This window comes from Peromyscus californicus, unplaced genomic scaffold (assembly GCF_007827085.1).
Source record: "Peromyscus californicus insignis strain IS unplaced genomic scaffold, ASM782708v3 Scaffold_10__1_contigs__length_136768540, whole genome shotgun sequence".
NCBI classification, from domain to species: domain Eukaryota; kingdom Metazoa; phylum Chordata; class Mammalia; order Rodentia; family Cricetidae; genus Peromyscus; species Peromyscus californicus.
Window position 1 is genome coordinate 113,149,793 of NW_026294391.1, and position 18,881 is coordinate 113,168,673.

Consider the following 18,881-nt stretch of genomic DNA (forward strand, 5'->3'; position numbering starts at 1 on the left):
GACAAGTGCGGTGAGAAAATGGGGGTAGGGACACGGGGAAGGCAGAAGAGTTGACTATAGCAGTCTAGGTGGGAGATTGTTTGATGTTTAGAGGGGAAGAGGAAATTGTTGCCACAGTAAAAGGGAAACATTGGACAGTTTGGGGAATCTTTATGTGAACACTTTTTTTCTCAGACATAAGAGTTGAGTGCAGTTAGGTGTCGAGAGGAAAGGAACCCCAAGGATGGGCAGCAAATGCTTTCCTGATTATACTTTTTGAAAGAAAACTTTGAGAGTTTCATACAATATATTTTGACCATATTTTTCTATCTATTCCTCATTCACATCTCTGTCTCCTTCCAGATCCACACCCACCTCCCTGCCATCAAACCTGCTGCTGTCCTTCTGAAATAAAAACAAAAGCCCATCGACTCCAATTTGTGCTGCCTATATACTCAGGAGTGTGGGGCCAAGCTCTGGGGAGTGGCTGACCTACCAGGAGCCACACCCTTAAAGGAAACTGACTCTCCCTCCCCTAGCAGCCATGAACTGTCAATAGCTCCTTAGGCAGGGTGACTTCTCACCTCCCCCTTCCACTCCATACTAGAATGTTGACTGGCTTGAATTTGTGCAGACAGCCACAGCTGCCGTGACTTACAGCAGCACATCTGTCATGTACATTTTTCCACCCCCTCTCCTGGGATGGGCCCTGAGCCCCGGGGAGAAGCTGTGGTATAAATGTCCCAGTTGTGACTGAGCACTCCATGGACCCTTATTCGCTGCACTTTGACCACGCATTTCTATGCGAACCACTGTCCACCGCACAAAGCAATGTCTGATGAGGTCTGAGAGATACAAATTTTGAGGGAAGTTTTATATCATGTCCATTTATTTAGCAGACTAATATATAGTATATAATGTATAATAATATAGTAGTAGGGTCCCCATGGAGCCTGTGAGCTCTCCAGCCATGGGTTCATAGCCAGATTTACAGTGCCAGACATTCATCTTGTTCTGTGGAGCAGGCCTTACATCCATTCATTATAATTCTGTCCCTTGAACCATAGAGGATTTGGTCATGGACTCAAGGCTTTTCAATCATGGTTCCTATACTTGACATCTACCCATGCTACACTGTTACTTTGGAAGTGATTTTAGAAACCGCTATTAGAAACAGAATGAAAAAGCAAAATAACAACAAAAAAATCCAACACTACCAAAGATGAGGAAGAAAACTCTTTCCCATGGTACCCAATTGGTGAAGTATGAAAATCCAGCAGGAAACAGGGGAGGGGTTGTCCTAAAGGGTAAACACCTATGTGCATACCTATTTTGTAAAGCATTTATTGGATATTTGTAACAATCTAGGAGTAAGCACTAAGAATAAATAGACTTGGTCAAAATTCTTGGGCTCACACTACAAGGAAGCAGTTCAAATTAAAATTCAAAGGTGGAAACCACGGCATTTCTGAATAGGGTAACCTGGGCGATGAAAAGTATCCGAAAATCATAGGAGTGTTTTTTACTGAAGAAGGACGTGACTGGGCCCAGCTGCACTTCTGAGTCTCCCTGCATACTTGGTTAAGTACTGGGGTGGGGGGATGGAGCTGAGCTCTGCGATGGATTCTGGATACAGCTGCTAAATCAAACTTCAGTTCTTTTTGGCACTAACGGGGCTGGATTCTGTCTGGCGGTCAAAGGCTGCCAAATCCCTGATTTAAGACATTGCCTTTCCAATGAAAAATAAGTATAATGAAAATAGCTTATGTCTTCCATAAACTCTGAGCAGTATCACATACACACATTAAACAGGACCCACAGTACTTTATTGCACATGGACTGTCACAATGAGTCAAAACCACCATTTCTTCCTCTCTTTAAAAAAATCTTGGAGCCGGGCAGTAGTGGTGTTCACCTTTAATCCCAGCACTCAGGAGGCAGAACCAGGCGGATCTCTGGAGTTCAAGGCCAGCCTGGTCTACAGAGCGAGTTCCAGGACAGGCTCCATAAAGCTACACAGAAAAACAAAACAACAAAAAAACTTGGTTCTTCAAGGTTTCTATAAGAAACAAAACAAAATAAAACCCCAAGCTTTAATGTCTGTGAAGAATGCTTGCTTGAATGTACACAGACTATGTGTGTGTATCTGGTACCCACAGGCAACAGAAGAGGGTGGGGAGCCCCTGCGACTGGACTTCCACCTGATGTGGGTGCTGGCAACAAAACGCTTTACTGGTGTAAGTACCCTTCAACTGCACAGTAGCCATCTCTCTAGCCCCTACAAGATTTCAATTTTAATAGCACAAGTTTGATTCTACCCAATGATGAATTCATGTCCAAAAGAATCAGGGTTTTGTTTTTGTCATTTGATTTTTCCTTTATGCACTTAAGTCATGACTTTTCTGCACCTTAGTTTCATCAACTAGAAAGGAAAAACTGCCCCTACTTCAATCCTAAGTAAGTCTTACAGCTTTGGATCTCAACTCTAATGTTATATCCTGAAGGAGTGTAAAGATTAGATGAACCGTCTTCCTAGATAAGAATGACCTCTTAGGACCACATGGAGGAGGTAAAGGTGATCCGGGATATAGTTCGCTTCTCATACCTGATGCTAATTCTGGCTCATCTAGTTACTTTTCCTTAGCCCTTTCTTGTACAGCCCCATCTTCTTTCTTTTGCTCACTGGGTTAAAAATGTGGGCCTTACGGGATGAAGGGATTCTATTCCTTTGGCCAAAGAAAGTTGGACAAACCCTGGAAGACTGGGGGGGGGGGAGATATCTAATACAGCATATATGGGATGCTGGAGCCCAACAGAAGACTGGTGATTGACAGTAATAAACAATAAACATTTTCTGTATGTTGTGACCCAGGAATACATATCGGCTAATTTCTTCCAAATTCTCAAATGTAGTCCACATGCATCTGCACAGGCCTGTCCAATTTAAAAGGTAAGGTTAAAACACCTACACAGTTCAAGTTAAAAGCACTGGGCTCAACAGTGAATTAACTAGCAAAATCTTCAAATGGATAAGACAGTGTAGCAATCCAGCTGAGTTTGCCCAGTGTGCACAAGGCCCTAGGTTCAATTCCAAACATTACCAAAACAAAACAAACGGCACCCCAAAAGCAAAACGCTAACTGAATGTGTTTGAATTTTCCTAATTTGATATATCAAAACTTAATTACACACATAATGTTGTCTGAAACTATTAATCTACGGATAGTTTCCAGCCAACAAATGTGTATTTGGGATACTTTCTGCATAAAGATTAAGTTATATGCATTTTTTACTTATTATTTATCATTTGAGTTTATTCCAATTGATTAAGCATTATAATTTTGGACATATTTTAATATCCCCCTATAATGTCAAAATGGCAACTGAGGAAACAAGTGAATAAATTTTTAATTTCTGTTTAAATATATACTACAAAAAATATGATGTGGATAATGACTTTCTGCTAAAAAAATACAAGTTAGCAAATCTAGAACAAGAAGCAATATACCAATAATTAAACAATTAAAGAGACAAGCCTCAGTAATACAGATATCTATTTTATTAAAAAAGTTACAAACAGGTGGACTGCAGGGTCGTCTTACAAAATGACAAGAATGAAATCTATTGGAAAAAATTTACTTTTACAAATCTTCATAGGTAATTGTTCAATGTTTGTACTTGTTACTCGAGATTTTTACCGTTCACTGATAAAGTTACAGTACATTAGATCCATGATAATAGGTTACATGATTTTATTTGCAGAGCCCTACTGCAGTGATTTGAACAACTCCTAAACAGATGCCATAGTAAAGACAAGACATATATTGCATTTAATATTCATTTCTTATCCTAATAAGCAACATGCAATCTATTGAGGAAGCTAAAATAACTTTTGGTCCCTTTTCTTAAAATGTGCTGGAGAAACCACCTTTAAAATCACTTTTCCCCTGATTCCTGTGATCCTAAGTGAATCCAAGCGAAATTTGCTGCTGAGGTCAATGACAAAGAACACTGTGATAGATAGAGGTGACAGAAGGCGAAGGGAAGGAGGGAAGAATACCCACAGGAAAGAAACACTGTATAAAAATCAATCTGCAGAAATTGGAAGTCATCATGAATTCTTTGATTCCTTTAGAATTTCACAGAGCTAGTAATGATGAGCCACAACCACTTAAGCTCCTCTGAAATGAGCGTTTGGTCTTAAAGTGCAGACTTAAATGAAGTATTCATGTCAAGCAGTTTGTAAATAAGGAACAATGTTTCGATTGCCTCTACCGTTATAATCTCACCATCAAATCCCAGATTGAAGAACACGAGCTCACTTTGAGGGAATCTGATCAGGAATCAAATGCAACACGATTTAAAAAAAGGAAATCAAAGCTTAATCATTTTCTACTCATTAATTAATGGCCATGCTGACCAGTAAATCACATGAAATGTAGATATCACTTTATTTGAACACCACACACAATACAAATTTAAAACTGCCACACCCTTCCACAAACCATCACTGCATATAGTAGAGCTTTGCTTGACAAAGTTACTGAGCTATTATTATAGATCAAAGTATTGTTTTGGTTTTATTTTATTTAGAAGCATGTTCAAATGACTAAAGCTGGGCTCCTAAAACTGAGAACTTTGGTGCAGTAGGTGAGCTGCAGTTACTAACTTCTGCAAATTAAAAGCACACAAATAAAACCAAATAAAAACCCAAGAACAAAATACTGTCAAACTTACACAATTGAAAAATAATTGCTAGAAAAAGCACTGGTCACGATGTTAAAACTGTAAGTTTTTTTTCTGATTCTATACCTGCGTTACTGGTAAAATGTTCAAGTATTCAGAGAAAATGTGCTGATTAGGTAAACAACATGGAAGGCAATGGTTATTAGAAAGCACATTTGCAAAAATGAAAGAAAAAAAAAAACAGCCAGAGACTTGGCGCTATTCTCCCTCCGCTACACAGATTTTTGTCTCTACTACGAACATGCTTCTTGAAAAATAACTAAAAAGCAGTTGTGATAGTGCAAGAAAACATTAACAAATATTGCTTTAAACTACGGCTTGGAAAGACAAATCTTAAGAACTAGAAAGCGTACGAGATTTTATTTGAATTCAATTTTACATGTGCAGAAGTCTAGCAGATGTCAATGACAAGCCTGACAGGCAAAGCTGAGCTATCTCTGTTTAGGTATACAATTAATTTACCATGGACACAATATCCCTTTTCAAAGGCATTACTAAGTAGGTCATAACTAAGTTTAGAACTTCATAGAAAGGAAAATGTTACTGCCGCAATTCAATGCTGTAAATGAGATTAACACATGGGAAGGCCTAATGGAATTGAATAAACTCTTCAAGTAAATGCTGTACAGTCAACTCCCAATATCACCTGTAACTTTCAGATTGTTAATTAGAAAACACGTCACAAACTGCACTTGAAGAAAAGGGAAATTCCATCCATACAGGTAAAATGTGATCTTCAGTTTCTTTTTACAACACTGCCACACGTAAACAAAGTCTCAAAGTATTAACCAACCATTTAAAGGAGAAAGATTTTACAAACAGGATGAAGCACTGGTGCGAGGTAATATACAGAAGTAACCATTTGTTTAAGGCTCAATTTTTTTCTCCATTATATCTTTCTTTTAAAAGGCATTGAGTAGGTAATACTGAGTTTGAGTAATAAATACAAGTTGAGAAATTGATTAAAGAAATCAACTAACATATTAAAAATTAACCCTTTCATATTAGCCATCAACAAGAACTTAAAAAGCTATAAAAGGACGGATTGATAAAGAACAAATTTTCAATGTATGGTAAACGTGCTAAGCATTACGGTTAAGGTCCTTGGATCTTGAGGGCCAAAGACCTTATGCACTTCATTAGATGTATGGCAACATGCTGTGATAGAGACAGGTTTACCAAGGCTCAGTTCTGCAACCCAGGTTGTAAAGTTCTCCAAAGCAGCATCTGTGCAAATTTCCTCTGAGTTTTATCTGCAAGTAAGATCAAAGACATTTCATGAATACAGTGGAGTATCCAGAACAACCTGACAACAGATCCGTATGTATGCATGCATGCCTGCATGCTGACCATCACTAGTATGGGATCTTAGACTATAATTTCACTGTGTTCTCCACCAGTTTAAGTAATGAAATAATTTTCTGCAGAGGTTCAGAAAAGTCACCAAAAAGTAGAAGTATAGTAAGGCTGAATTGGATAGAATACATCGTATCTCTGTTACTAGTTGTTATAATACCATGACACTTCCTACTTACATGTATGTGATATTAAAAACATTTGTGATGATTAAAATGATCTTACAATATGGAAGATGTGGCAAAGGATGCTCTGCTTTGGACTCGATCTGTTCCTACTGTAACTGGAAACGGTGACAGACTTCAATGCTCAGTATGAGTTACCTTGTTAGTAGACTACATTTTCCAAAGTTTGGTTTTGTGGGAATTCAGTATGATTCAAACCTGGGATGACATGCAGCAGGTCACATGCCCTACTCTGATCTGTTCTTTTTATGGACCCCCTCCCATTCACAAGAACTTCTCTAATAGAGACTCCTCAGTTTCTATCCTTATAGCTGACAGATTTCTGCCTTCCATTTAATACTGGGGGAGAAAAAAATCTATCATTCCGACAAGCATTATGTCTTTCAGCTGTGCTGAGTCACCAGCTGGCTTCTAGAGGAACGAAACTGTGTCTGTTGTTTAATGCAGAAGATAAAAAAAAATGTTATCCTAACAGCCAAAAGCAAAAGAAAAGCAACCATGAAAGAGTGCCGTGTGAAGTCGATATAAGATTTCCACGGGCTCTCGCAATGTCTATAAGCACATCATTTTAAGCTCACCTGACAGCTACACTTCTATTAGTGTTCAAAGAGCCTGAGAGAATGTGTTCTCATTAGCTATATCATAAACATGATAACTCTGAAAGAATTTCCCACTCATCATTATTGAAATTCTGCCACCTAAACATATTAGGAAAATCTTCCTCTTTAGAAACGATCATAAAAACTTTGTCTACTTAAAAGGCAGGCTTAAACGTGGAGAGCTAAGTATTAGATTAGAACATAGATTAAGTTTGAGAAAGTCCAGTTTCCTCATCATTAAAATAGTGAGAAAAATCCTTCCCTCACAGAGTTGCTATCTCTATCATATAAGGCAGTGTGTGAAAGCACTCCATAAAATGAGTATATAACATCAGGAACTGCTCTCATTTCCCAACCAAGCTATTGATTTTTAAACCACGAGAATCAGATCATCAATTCTTTAATATCTAAAGACATTCATTCTTTTCAAGCTTAGTTAGAATTTATATATCTTTTAAACCAAAAAGTATTTGATTATTTATATATAATATTAGACTTTTCACTAATTCATATTAGACTTCCCCCAATTAATTCAAAACAGTGTACTATAAATTCTAATTTGAGATTTTCAAAATAAATATACAAGAGCTTGAATTTTTCAGATATAACATCATATTTAAGATATAAAATGTGACAGTTTAATACTCTAACATCAAAGTGACAAAATACTTACATACCACAAACCAGCTTACTAATCACGTTCTATATGAAATAAAAACTATATCTCCCATCATTTTTCACCCAAAAACCCTGAGTAACATTTGGTCTATCTACTGGCCTCCAGTGAAATCAAGCCATACAGATAAATTCTGAATAACACTCAACAATATTAACGTTGAGCATACCTTTAAACAAAGTAATAAGGGTCACTTTTCAAGAGAGCAATAAATTATAATCCTCTGCAGCAATAAATCTTGAAGCAACTTCTTTCATTAAGCCAAAAGGACAGTGTCTCTCATATTAGGAATGTTCAAGATGGAAAATGTAAATGTGCCTGCTCTATAGTGACAACAAAATGTTCAGTTTTATTAACATTCTCATTCACTTAAAAGAAAACCACTCCAGAATCTTTAAAGGCAGCCAGTCAGATGAGTACATTTTCACTCTCAGGCTATCACTCTGAGACACACTTGCTGTAAAGCCTTAACTTTCTGCCATAAGATAATACTTAAGCTACCTGCCAGCAAACAAATCTTGGTTCTGGCAGCTTCTACTCAAACTCTCACTAAAGTGTTTGGTTTTATTTAATATTTTTGTCTAATAAAATTATCAGAGTTAAAAAATAGAAGCAAACAATCGTTCAAACACTATCTCAATAAATGAAAAAGGATCTCCCAAGTAGAGGAAACTGGTACACAAATGTACCAAACACAGACCTGAAAGAACAAAGATCATTATTTATGCAGCCTGAAGAAAGAGGGAGATTCTTAATTCAGGACAAAACACATCATTTCACAAGGCAGCAGAAGACCTGGGATGGTAACAAAGGATCATCAGGGGCTAGCAGTTTGTGAATGTCTTTCTTAGCTTAAATAGATTTTCCATTTACTACCATAATTTTTATCATTTTAGCAAATATAGATATGCAACCACAGTTACTTTTTTCTTTCTTTTTATTTTTTTTCTAGTTTTAGACATTTGAAATTCTGGAGATTTAAGCAAGGAACGATCCTAAAAGATAAAATTCTCTTTACACTTTTACTTGATGTTTTCATATTTGAGCTAAATATTAGCTGTATTGATGGGATTATGTTATGTGATAGAGGCAGGTTTTCTACTGTTGTTGTTACCTATCTTGTTTCATTTTTACCCTAATTTGCATGAAGCTTATTGGCACCGGAATAGAAGGCCAAATCATTAAAAGTACTCATAGTCTCCCATTAAACAAACAGTAAAAGATGAATCCATGTCATAGATGCCTTGAAGGGAGGTGGAACCAGGTTGGAAGAGAAGCACACGTGCTGAGTGTATATGATGAACCCAGAATCCAAGGGAAGGGCTTAGATAGTGTTCTTATTACCTAGACCTATGACTGTCAAATGTTTTAACATGATGAATTCAATTTTAACATCTCAAATACTGTCACCATGTCCAGTGCTAATAATGTGAGACCAACAGTGTGATTCCAATTGCTAACTTTGGATCAGACCAAGGAACGTAGTGTTCCCCACAACTGTAAGGAGTGAAAGCAGTATTTCCAATACTGTGGCTAATCCAAGGAATTCGTGCATATGGTTTTGATTGGATACGTTTTTCCAACAAGTGACAAGACTTCAATTTTTCTTAGTTACATATCTTCTGATTTGTACAACTCCACTGAGAAGTAATCCCATGAGGAGGATTGTTCCAGTAGTAAGGCTAGAACGCTTCCTCAGTGGCAATTCTCCAGCTCCATGATGCAATTTTTGTTAATCCTACTGATGGTTCATTCTAAGCCAGAGAGGTAATGGAGTAAAACTTAGTGGCTCACAAACATTTCATTCTACAATAAAAGCCTAATCTGGAGGTGAGAGGGAACAATTAATGAGGGAACAGATACATAGTCTCTTTCTAATCAGACACCCTCACACCCAGGGCAGGTCTAATTAGGCACCCATCTCCTTTGAAGTGTCAACCCGAGAACCTTGGGGGGTGGTCAGAGGGCTGGGGAGAAGCAAGGGGGGGGAAGGGAAGGCAAACAGTTTTGTTCATCCCTAGCACCCCAGGTCCGCTGTAGGCACTCATGGTAATCTGTCCCTAAGCATGCTTTTCCCCAATCCAAATCCTCCTCTCCTCTCGGGCTCATCACATGGAGAGGGGGCTGTGTGTCCCCACTGCAAGTGGCATGCTCAACAGGGCGGGGAGAGAAGATGCACCCGACTTTCTGCTCTGCACTTTCTTCAACTGCTAGCCACCCTAGGCTTCTCCTCACACGAGTACTATTGCACTGGGATAGGAAAATGCCAGCATTGTAAGTACATAACGTGATTAATCTTGAGGAGTTTCCTTTCACATTTGCTGAACTATCATATTTAGTGAAAAAAAAAGAAAAAATGGTTAATAAACTGTTCTCAGTCTACATTTATATTAAAAACCTTGAAAATTTGAATCCCTCCTACTCTATTAAGAACTAATAAGCCCGGCTGGAATAAAATCCCATTCATAGATAGTTTAGCCTCCCAGGAGCCTTTGTTTCCATTCCGGGCATTCTGCTGCCACGTGAAATGATGTGCTAGTCTTGAATCAAGAATCTCCCTTTTTCTTCAGGCTGACATATATAATGAACTGGGCTGACATAAATAATGACCTTTGTCTTTTCATTTTACTCCCTGGTGTTTGGTACTCTGATGCACCATTTACTGTACTTGGGAGAACCTGTTCCATAGCATGCTGAGGAAAATCGTAGAAAAATTTTCAGAACTTCAGACCACAGTAAAGGAAACATTTCCCTCTTTTAAAAATTTTTTTCCTTTGTAACATTCATCACTACTGGACTGACATGTAGGACTGCTTCAAGCATCATTTGTAAAAGCTCTATTTCCCAAAAGATTAGACCAAATTATCACATAGGGGATAACTTTAATGCACATCTCCCTTCTTTTTGGGAAATGGATAGAATATTTAAGGGTATTATTAAGCCTTTTCTTCAGATTCCTTGTGTTTAGAAAAAAATTCTACCTTCCATTCGCTGCACAATATCCATTTTTCAAGGCCTGACTCAAATGCTACTATTCGCAAGCTACTTAAGCTCACTGGTTCTTAACCAGTGGTCGGTCATTCTACCCCCACATCCACAGGGATATTTTGCAATTTCTGGAGATAATACGTTTTGTCAAAAGCGGAGGGCTGGAGCATAATATCAAACCTACTGGGTAACTGCCAGGGATGTTGCTCAACATTTGATGGCTCTAAACACAGGACAGCACTCAAAAACAAAAGCCCAGAGTACTGAGAATTTCTGTTTTCTCCTTCCTCTCGATCCCCAGACTGCTCTGATTTTCTTCTTTTATAGTGTGTTATTAACAAAACATCCATCCTTCTCAATACCATTGTACACAAACAGCACCCTGTCGATAGAAATACTATCCACCAGATGGAGGAGCTACCGTCTTAGGGACTAAAACAAGGGCTCCGACACGGACCTAGGCTCTTGTGAAACTGCGGCTGCCCAGTGAAAACAGTTGTACAAAGTGCTTGCTAGAAGCCCCTGCGGGTCAGTAAGGAAATCAGGATGGTGGCTGGGTCCAAAGAGTCTGCCACACTTCCTAATTTACAATAAAATGACTGCCAGTGGGGGGGGGGAAGGGGAAGAAACAATCGTGGGGGCCCGGCCTTGAAGCAGGGGTTGGGCAACAGATTGGTGACCCAAATGAAAGGGTCTTAGGAAACAAATGTGAGGAACTATCAGGAGCCATTCTTAGAGCACTAATAAAAGCCCCTCCTCAGTGAAACACCGCCAATGATCAGCAACAACCACGCTCTTTCTGTCTTAAGCACTGTTCCTTCTAACTTCAAAGTACTCCTCTAAGATGAAGGACAAACCCTTTGCAAGTCACCTTTACTAGTCGAGGTTTGATCGTCAGTCTAGATCTGGAACTGACAGCCTTCAGGCCTCTATGACTCACACGGACTCACAATCCATCACATACTTGTTTAGGTAACAGCGTGCAGGACAACCACAAACTCCATTCCCCTCAGGTTACAGACCTGCATACCTATCAGTCCTATCTGATTTGCTGTCAGAAAAAAATCCTGCACATAGTGCACAGTTCTAAAAGATCCTTCAGAAATCCAGCTGATTAAGTGTTTTATTTCAGGGGCCACACCTTCAGCCATGTGCTCTGCTTACAAAAACAAAAAAACCAAGCAGAAAGCTACACATTATTAAAAAGTCACTTAATAAAAACGTGTAATTACTGGTATTAATGACATCTGAGTTTAGTATGTTAATCGACAAGCAACATGAACATAGTAGGCTTGGCATATTTAATCCCTCCTATGTACATATCCCTGTAAGTAATGGGAAAACTGAGGTCATGAGAGCATATAAAGTGAAACAAACTCAGATATAATTTATAATAAAAAATTTAATGATATCTGTAGAAATTATCCAATCCCCAACAGGGGTAACAATTGACCCTCTATGTATATGAGACTAATTTTGCTTTTACTCCCCTTTCCTACATTAATAACACAAAGAAGCATTTTATGGGATTTGGTTAGTTTTGTAATAAGGATGATAAAACTCAAAGTGCATATATTTATGTCTTCTGTTCAAAAGTGTGAGAGAAGTACAATTGAATGGTAAAGATGCTATCAGCGTACAGAACTTGTTCAAACCTGAAGTTGGTTTACAATTTAAAAGACAAGATTATAGAATCAAGAACGTGGGACTCAATCACTTACATATCTACATAAGCTGGTTCCCACCTAAAAAGCTAGCTACACTGGATGCATGACACTATCAGCATACATAAGCTAGACTACAGTCCCAACACTGAGTATATAAAATAACAGATGTAGCGAGACATAATAGAGTTTCCATCAATGCTTTGGATGGTAAAGGCTGATGAGTGAAAGCATTTTGAATAAAGCACTGTTGTCATCCTTCATTTTCAAAGATGACACCACCTGACAAGAGTCCCTGTCTAAAGAGACAGATTGGGGCCTAGGAGTCCCTTCTCTAGGAAGCACAAATAAAGGCAGACCTTTGGTTAGGAATCATGTCTGCGATCTGACATGTCTGTTGCCATTTGCAAAGCTCCTTCCGAGACTGGAGGTCAGTCCTGGCTCAGAAGGGTCAGCTGCATTTCTGATACTGTCTTGCTAGTCTGGCACTTACTGTGGTTTTCTTAGTCTTGCACAGTATTGGTGCTTTATATGATTATTTAAGTGCTACTCTCAGTGAGACTATTTGCCCAATTACGATCCAGCTGAAAAATCAAGATATGTATACAATCATCTCATCTTAAATGCACAATAAAGTTTTACATACCTTATTTTCTCAAAAGCTCTTAAAAACCATACTATCATTTAACATAAGGTGTGAAGGCTTCTTATTGTTCTTAGTTGTATTATTTATTAAGCTGAGTAGAAATGACCCCTGTGCTCAGGATGGGCCCTTCTGATATATCACAGATGATTTAAGCAGATTTTCATTTCATCAGGTATTCAGCATGAAGTGAAGGTACTTTGTGGTAGTGTAATTTGTTATTACCAGAGGTCACTTAAGTTGCATGAGTGCAAGGTTCAGATGAACTTGATTAAATAATCATTCTGTTAAATCAAGTACTTGGGTGATTAGAAAATTGGTGGTTTCAATTATAGTGGCTCTCTTGCCCAGAATATAAAAGTATTAAAAACATCAGAACATTACTCATCATCTTGTGATATTATTTTTGAATGTTCTGCTGTGCATCTTGGACACTAAGACTGCAGAGCAGGGGAAAGATGTAGTATGAGATGAATCATCCCCCCTAAATGGTATTGGGTAAGGCTGAGAAGGAAAACTAGGAAGCCACTCCTTAAAAACTAAGTCTCATCAACGGCAACACACACAATGTCTTACCTTTGTTCTGCTTATCTGCAGTTTAAAAGGGTTTTCTGCATTGAATGATGATGGTTTTATGCTGAGGAAAAAATGTTATTTTAAAAATACAGAAATTTAAGGTGGTATCAAATGTATGGATGTGTTACTATTAACCAGTTGTTCATTTTACACCTCATCAAGACCCAAAGGCCACCTGGCCCATAACAATTCCACCAACAACTAACCTGCTCGGTATGGCCATGATTGAGGTTTTCTTTTTTTACTGGACAACACAAGTTGTACAACACTGATCTTGCTTCTCGGGCAGGGATGAATAGTTCATTTGCCTGACGATCTCAGCAAAAAGTTCATCCACCATCGATTTACTTTTTGCTGATGTTTCCATGAAAGGGCAGCCCCATTCTTGAGCCAGAGCTCTGCCTTCCGAAGACATAACCTCTCTTTCTGGTTCCAGATCCACTTTGTTTCCTACTAGGATTAGTGGAACTTTTTCGTATCTCTTCACTCTCACAATCTGATCTCTCATTGGCTTGATATCCTATTCAAGCAATCACAAAGGAAAAGAACAAAATTATATGTTTGCATTCCACAGCAGCCGTGTTACAATATCACAAAAAATCATTCCTTGGTGATTATATAAAGCCAAAAGCACATACCGAAATAAAGACAACAATGTCATTTTTCCCCATAGAAATGAGAACTAGATAATCTCCACAGGTACTAGCTGTGCCTTTGCATCAGGAATATAAAATATAAGTGGCACACTAACCTTAAAATTCACCTAACCACTGCCCCCACCCTCTATTTCAATTAAAGAATCAAGTTCCCAAATATGATTAATCCATTTGTGCATACAGATGTTTGGGAGCTCCCTAAACCTGCCTGCTTGTCATCGTTCCTTGTAACACCTGTTAGCCCAGCACAAGATTGCAGCATCTATGTAACTCCGAGCCATTTAGCAAGAGGGCTGAAGAGAAAGTGTTTAAAGAGGGAACAGCAACAAAAAACCCACCCCCAAATCAACAACCCCTCAGAAAACTAATGCCTAGAAATCCAGTTGTAAAAACAGATTCAGACACATAAATATTTCGTTTTAAATTGGTTACTATGTGTTTAGCCTTGTAATACCAAACAACTGTGTTAACAGTGAACATGTCCCAAGAAGGACAATGCATCTGGAATGTGGGTGAGAAGGCATACATTTCTTCTCCCATGTGTGCTTCCCTAACTGATTTTTCACACAAAGATCAGAGCCTTAGCTACGTTTCAGTAATATCAAAATTGGAGAGAACTGTACTGTATAAGACAATATTACAGGTTTAGGCCCAGCACTGCATATTCTTTTTGAGTTTTGTAACTTAAAAGTGTTAACTTAAATATAAAATAGGTATTTGAGTAATTACGGTAAACAGAACACTCACACACAGGTCAAATCTACCAATTCAGTCTTCTCTGAATTGGTAAGCTGATTTTCTGGATTTCCTTATGAAACAAGTTTAGCTAAGAATACCAACTTTTGCCTCAAAAGACTCTGAGTCTCTACTGAAATAATGCCACAGTTCCATATTCCATACTTACGTCTATAACAGAAGTAGATAAAGTGGAAATCTTAGGAAACACCCTTGAAAAGACTCCCAGCCTCAGGAGAGTCTGCTGATAACAAGCCAATCTCCTGAGGATCCCTCCTGGGATTAGATAGAAAATACCCTGAGTACTTTCTGAGGGAAATGCTTTTATGGTACTTTCGTTTGGAATTTGAATCTACCTAAAATGTACTTTAGATTCGTTTACACAGAGCTTCCTATCTTCACAAAGAAGTTCTTGAAGTTGTTGGATGAGGTTATCGGTAAAATTCCTCTATAGCACTTTAACTCCAACTCCTAAAGAATGTGAAACTAACACACTACACTGGCTAAGGCACTTCAGATTTCTTAAGTAAGCAACATTAAGTGCGTACCTTAAATGCATAAAAAAATATCCGTTTCCTAAATCAATGGAGGTCAATATAACGGGTCAATGTAAAGTCATTTATTTTCAAAGAATAAATAGCACAATTATTGCATCTCTTAAAATAACGTTAACTTCAGTGAAAGACAGGACGGATTTTCTGAAGCAACTGGACCAGATCCAGGTTGGCTACCCTACTGGGATAAGCAATCTGCTGGCGCTCAGCCTTCCCAGTTCCACATATTTTCTCTAAGTATAGGCTACGACGGCAGAAACGATTAGGATCAACGAGAGAAAGGAGAGTCATTCTAACTTTCTGTTGGTTATGAATCCCAGGTACTAGTCTTTTAGACTAGTAACTTCCTTTTTGGCTACATTCCCCCAAGTAAAATACCGCGAAAACAGGACTGATACTCATTTTGCAGCACTGAGATTTAGGATTCCAGTTGAGGAGGAACTTAGACGCCAACAGGGAAGTGGAGGAAAGAGAAGCAGGCACACAGGTTTTGATCTATGTGTAAGAGATAATGGACTTAACAATTTCTTTCTTCGTGCTCCATTTACTTGAGATTATCTATGAAATGTTTTGTTGAGCACGTTAATCGATACTTGTTGAATTGAATAAGCAACTTCAGGTTATAGCGAGGGCTAAATATACTCAGGCTGACCTATTTCGTTTTCACTTTTCTTTTCCTTAAAAATAACTTTAAAATATTGGTCGATGCCTGTTACTTTAGCACTCTTAACAGAAATAATCCAGTGCCTTTCCATGCCATGCCAAACTTTCAAAAGCCAAACACACTCATTAACGCACAGCCCAAGCAAATCAGAAGTACATGTAGGATTACCACACCCCCTTCGAAGAAATTACAAGACTCGTTTGATTACCTGAAAAGACTGCTGATTAACCAAACTATACACCAGGATGAAACCTTGGCCGTTTTTGATGTACAGATCTCTCATGGAGGCAAACTGCTCGGTTCCTGCGGTGTCCAGAATTTCCAGTACTGAGGGGGAAGAGTCCACTTCGATCTCTTTGCGGTAGAAATCTTCAATGGTGGGGTCATATTTCTCAATGAAAGTCCCAGTGACAAACTGCACAGTGAGGGCAGATTTGCCAACCCCTCCGCTCCCTAACACCACTACCTTGTATTCCCTCATGAGTCTCACCTTCACCAACTCCTACCCAAGGGGGGGAAAAAATAACACCCCGCTAGCTGCGCTGCGGCAAGGCGAGGCGGAAGGTGGGCGGAAATGTGCGAGCTGGGGAGGAGAGTGCAGAGAAGCAGAGGGCCCAACCGGGGACGAGGAGGAAGTTACAGGAGGGGGAGGGGAAAGAGCCAAGTGTCGGGTGGGTGGGGATGGGATGGTAATGCCCTTCCTATAGGAACCCAAGGCCGGCCCGGGGGGCGTGGGGAGGAGGGAGCGCCCGCCAGCGGCCAAGCAAGGGTGGGGAGCCGCCGCGCACCCCCACGCGAGAAGGGGCGGGGGCCTCGCGGCCGGGGGCTGCCCGCCACCCCTCCCCCGCCCTGCACACAAAGGGGCCCGGGGACCCCGCTTCCTGCAGGCGCCGCTGCCGAGCCGGCCCCAGGCCTCGGGGCCCCGCCGCGCTCTCTGCCGCCGGGGCGGGGTCTCGGCCCCCGGTTCCCGCGGGGGTCGTCCGGCCTGTAATGGGGGACGGGGGAGGGGGAGAGGGACGCACGTTAGGAGTCGCCTGCCCTCCACGCTGCCCCCCCCCCCAAAAAAAAAGCCGCCGCCGCCTCTGCTGCCTCCTTCCCTGGAGCCGCCGCCGCCGCCGCCGCCGCCGCCGCTTACCCTGCCGTCCGCCCTCCCCCAGCCGCCCGGGAGGCTCTGTCAAGCCAAGGCCATGGCCACCCGGCCGCCCCAGCGCAGCTGCTAGCCGACGGGAAAGGGGCGGGGGCCGTCCGGCGGCGGCGGCGGCGGCGGCGGCCGCAGGGACTCCGGTCGAACCCACCTCTTTTTTTTTTTTTCCTCACCCACCCCCCACCCCCACCCCCCCAGCATACACCCGGAAGGGTTTCCCTGACACACTGGCTGAGGTGCCCCAATTCCCCGAGACTGGACGCGTTCACTTCCGGTGGGGAAAGTCCCACCTCTTCTTAGGGGCGAGCCGGGTGGCGCTAGGGCCGCGCCCTGCTGAGCGAGCCAGGCAGCCCAGCAGGGTTACAGGTCGGGGCAATGGCCTTGGGAAAGGGCGCTTCGGTGAAACCTATGGCTCCCCTACTTTCACGCTAGTAGCGGTTGGCCGATTTTCTCGACCCCTGGACCGCCAGAGTCCCCTAGGCTTCTAGGCGTCCGCCAGCTGTTTCTGAGGACCAGATTCCCTTCTTGGCCCTTGCAAGACCGCCAGCCAGTAATCTAATAACCGAGAAAACACCGAACATCCCTAGGCTGGAAGTTGTTAGGAAAATAAGACAGTTTAGGAAGTTAGTTCTCTTTTCTGGTATTTCTTCAACTTGATTTTTTTCCTGAGCAATGTATGCCAACGACCCTCAGAGTTGGTTTGGGCTCTGATTTTTTAGGTGACATTTTAGTCACATATGCCACTTCGTACTTTATCAATTGGCATAGCTAACTCACCTTCCTCAACAAATTCAAAACTCTTTTTTTTTTTTAAAAATCACAAGGATAAAAAAGATCAGCATCACAAGTAGACTTTTCTGGTGGGCTGTTCAGTTTTGTTTAACACAGCAGAAATGGTAACCAATATTCAAGAGAGTTGATTGCAAATGTTTGGGCCTGTGGAATAATTTTATTTAACCTTTTATCATGTGCATATCTAACAAATTGCCCGGCTGGCTGTTCCACAGTGAAACTTTGTTTTAAAAGCCATCATTCATACTCTTGAAATTCAAAAGCAAATAATAACTCCAGTGTTAAACTGAGTTCTATTTTTAGAGAAAATTGTTGCTGCTAACTTTCTATTTGTAAACTTCATGTCAGATCCACAGGGCCACAAGACTGGACAGTATTTTGGGCTTTTCACTCCCTTCTTTATTCAGAAACCTAAGAGAGTCGCTGGCCAGCCTAGTTAAAGTGACTCCACATTTCCTTATTTGCCAGCCCTAATGACCAAGCTAGATAAAGAGATGTATTATTCAATCTAAAGTGTTAGGCATTAAAAAACAGGCGAATCACAGAAGTATGAAGTCCCATTGTCCCTGGTCAGTATTCCCCAATGTCACTTACAGTAGTGAAAGGACACTTTAGTTCAATTTCTCCTCGGTCCCAAGCTGGTGCAATCTCTCCAGGGGAGTCTCCAGCTCTGCCTCCAGCTAGCCTGGGTCCTGTCTGACATTCAAGGCACTGCCCTCTGCTGGAAGAGCTTTGGTCTGTGATGTTGGAGTCTCCCCATAGGTCACTGTTAGTTCCACACGTGCTGTTGCCAGATTTGGAGTCCTGCTGCTCCTCTCCCAGTCTGGCTGTCTCCAGACTGTCTGGTGGAATCCAGAGCCCTCCACCTCAAGCTTAGAACTGAGTGTGGAAATTCCTCTTCTGATCCAGTCAGCAGCAAGCAAT

At 40.7% G+C, this 18,881-nt stretch overlaps 1 protein-coding gene across 2 annotated transcripts; it reads right to left on the reverse strand.

Moving 5' to 3' along the window:
- Positions 1-3,516: 3,516 nt before the first annotated feature.
- Rap2c (RAP2C, member of RAS oncogene family) lies at positions 3,517-17,301 on the reverse strand. 2 transcript variants are annotated; one of them, XM_052739441.1, is made up of 4 exons: positions 17,157-17,301; positions 16,230-17,006; positions 13,619-13,932; positions 3,517-5,978 (listed from the first exon to the last, which is right to left on the reverse strand). In XM_052739441.1, the coding sequence occupies exons 2-3, from the start codon at positions 16,500-16,502 to the stop codon at positions 13,654-13,656; spliced, it is 552 nt and encodes a 183-aa protein (XP_052595401.1). In that variant the 5' UTR covers positions 16,503-17,006; positions 17,157-17,301; the 3' UTR covers positions 3,517-5,978; positions 13,619-13,653. The 2 variants fall into 2 exon arrangements, with proteins under 2 accessions (XP_052595401.1, XP_052595392.1); XM_052739432.1 differs by lacking the exon at positions 17,157-17,301 and having other exon boundaries at positions 16,230-17,097.
- Positions 17,302-18,881: the final 1,580 nt, after the last annotated feature.

What these genes read in the sequence shown, in the direction of transcription:
- Rap2c (XM_052739441.1), bottom strand. Translation starts at nt 16,502, where the DNA reads ATGAGGGAATACAAGGTAGTGGTGTTAGGGAGCGGAGGGGTTGGCAAA. An exon ending in TTAATCAGCAGTCTTTTCAG is followed by an intron (nt 13,933 to 16,229) that starts GTAATCAAACGA and finishes TTGCTTGAATAG; the next exon opens with GATATCAAGCCAATGAGAGA.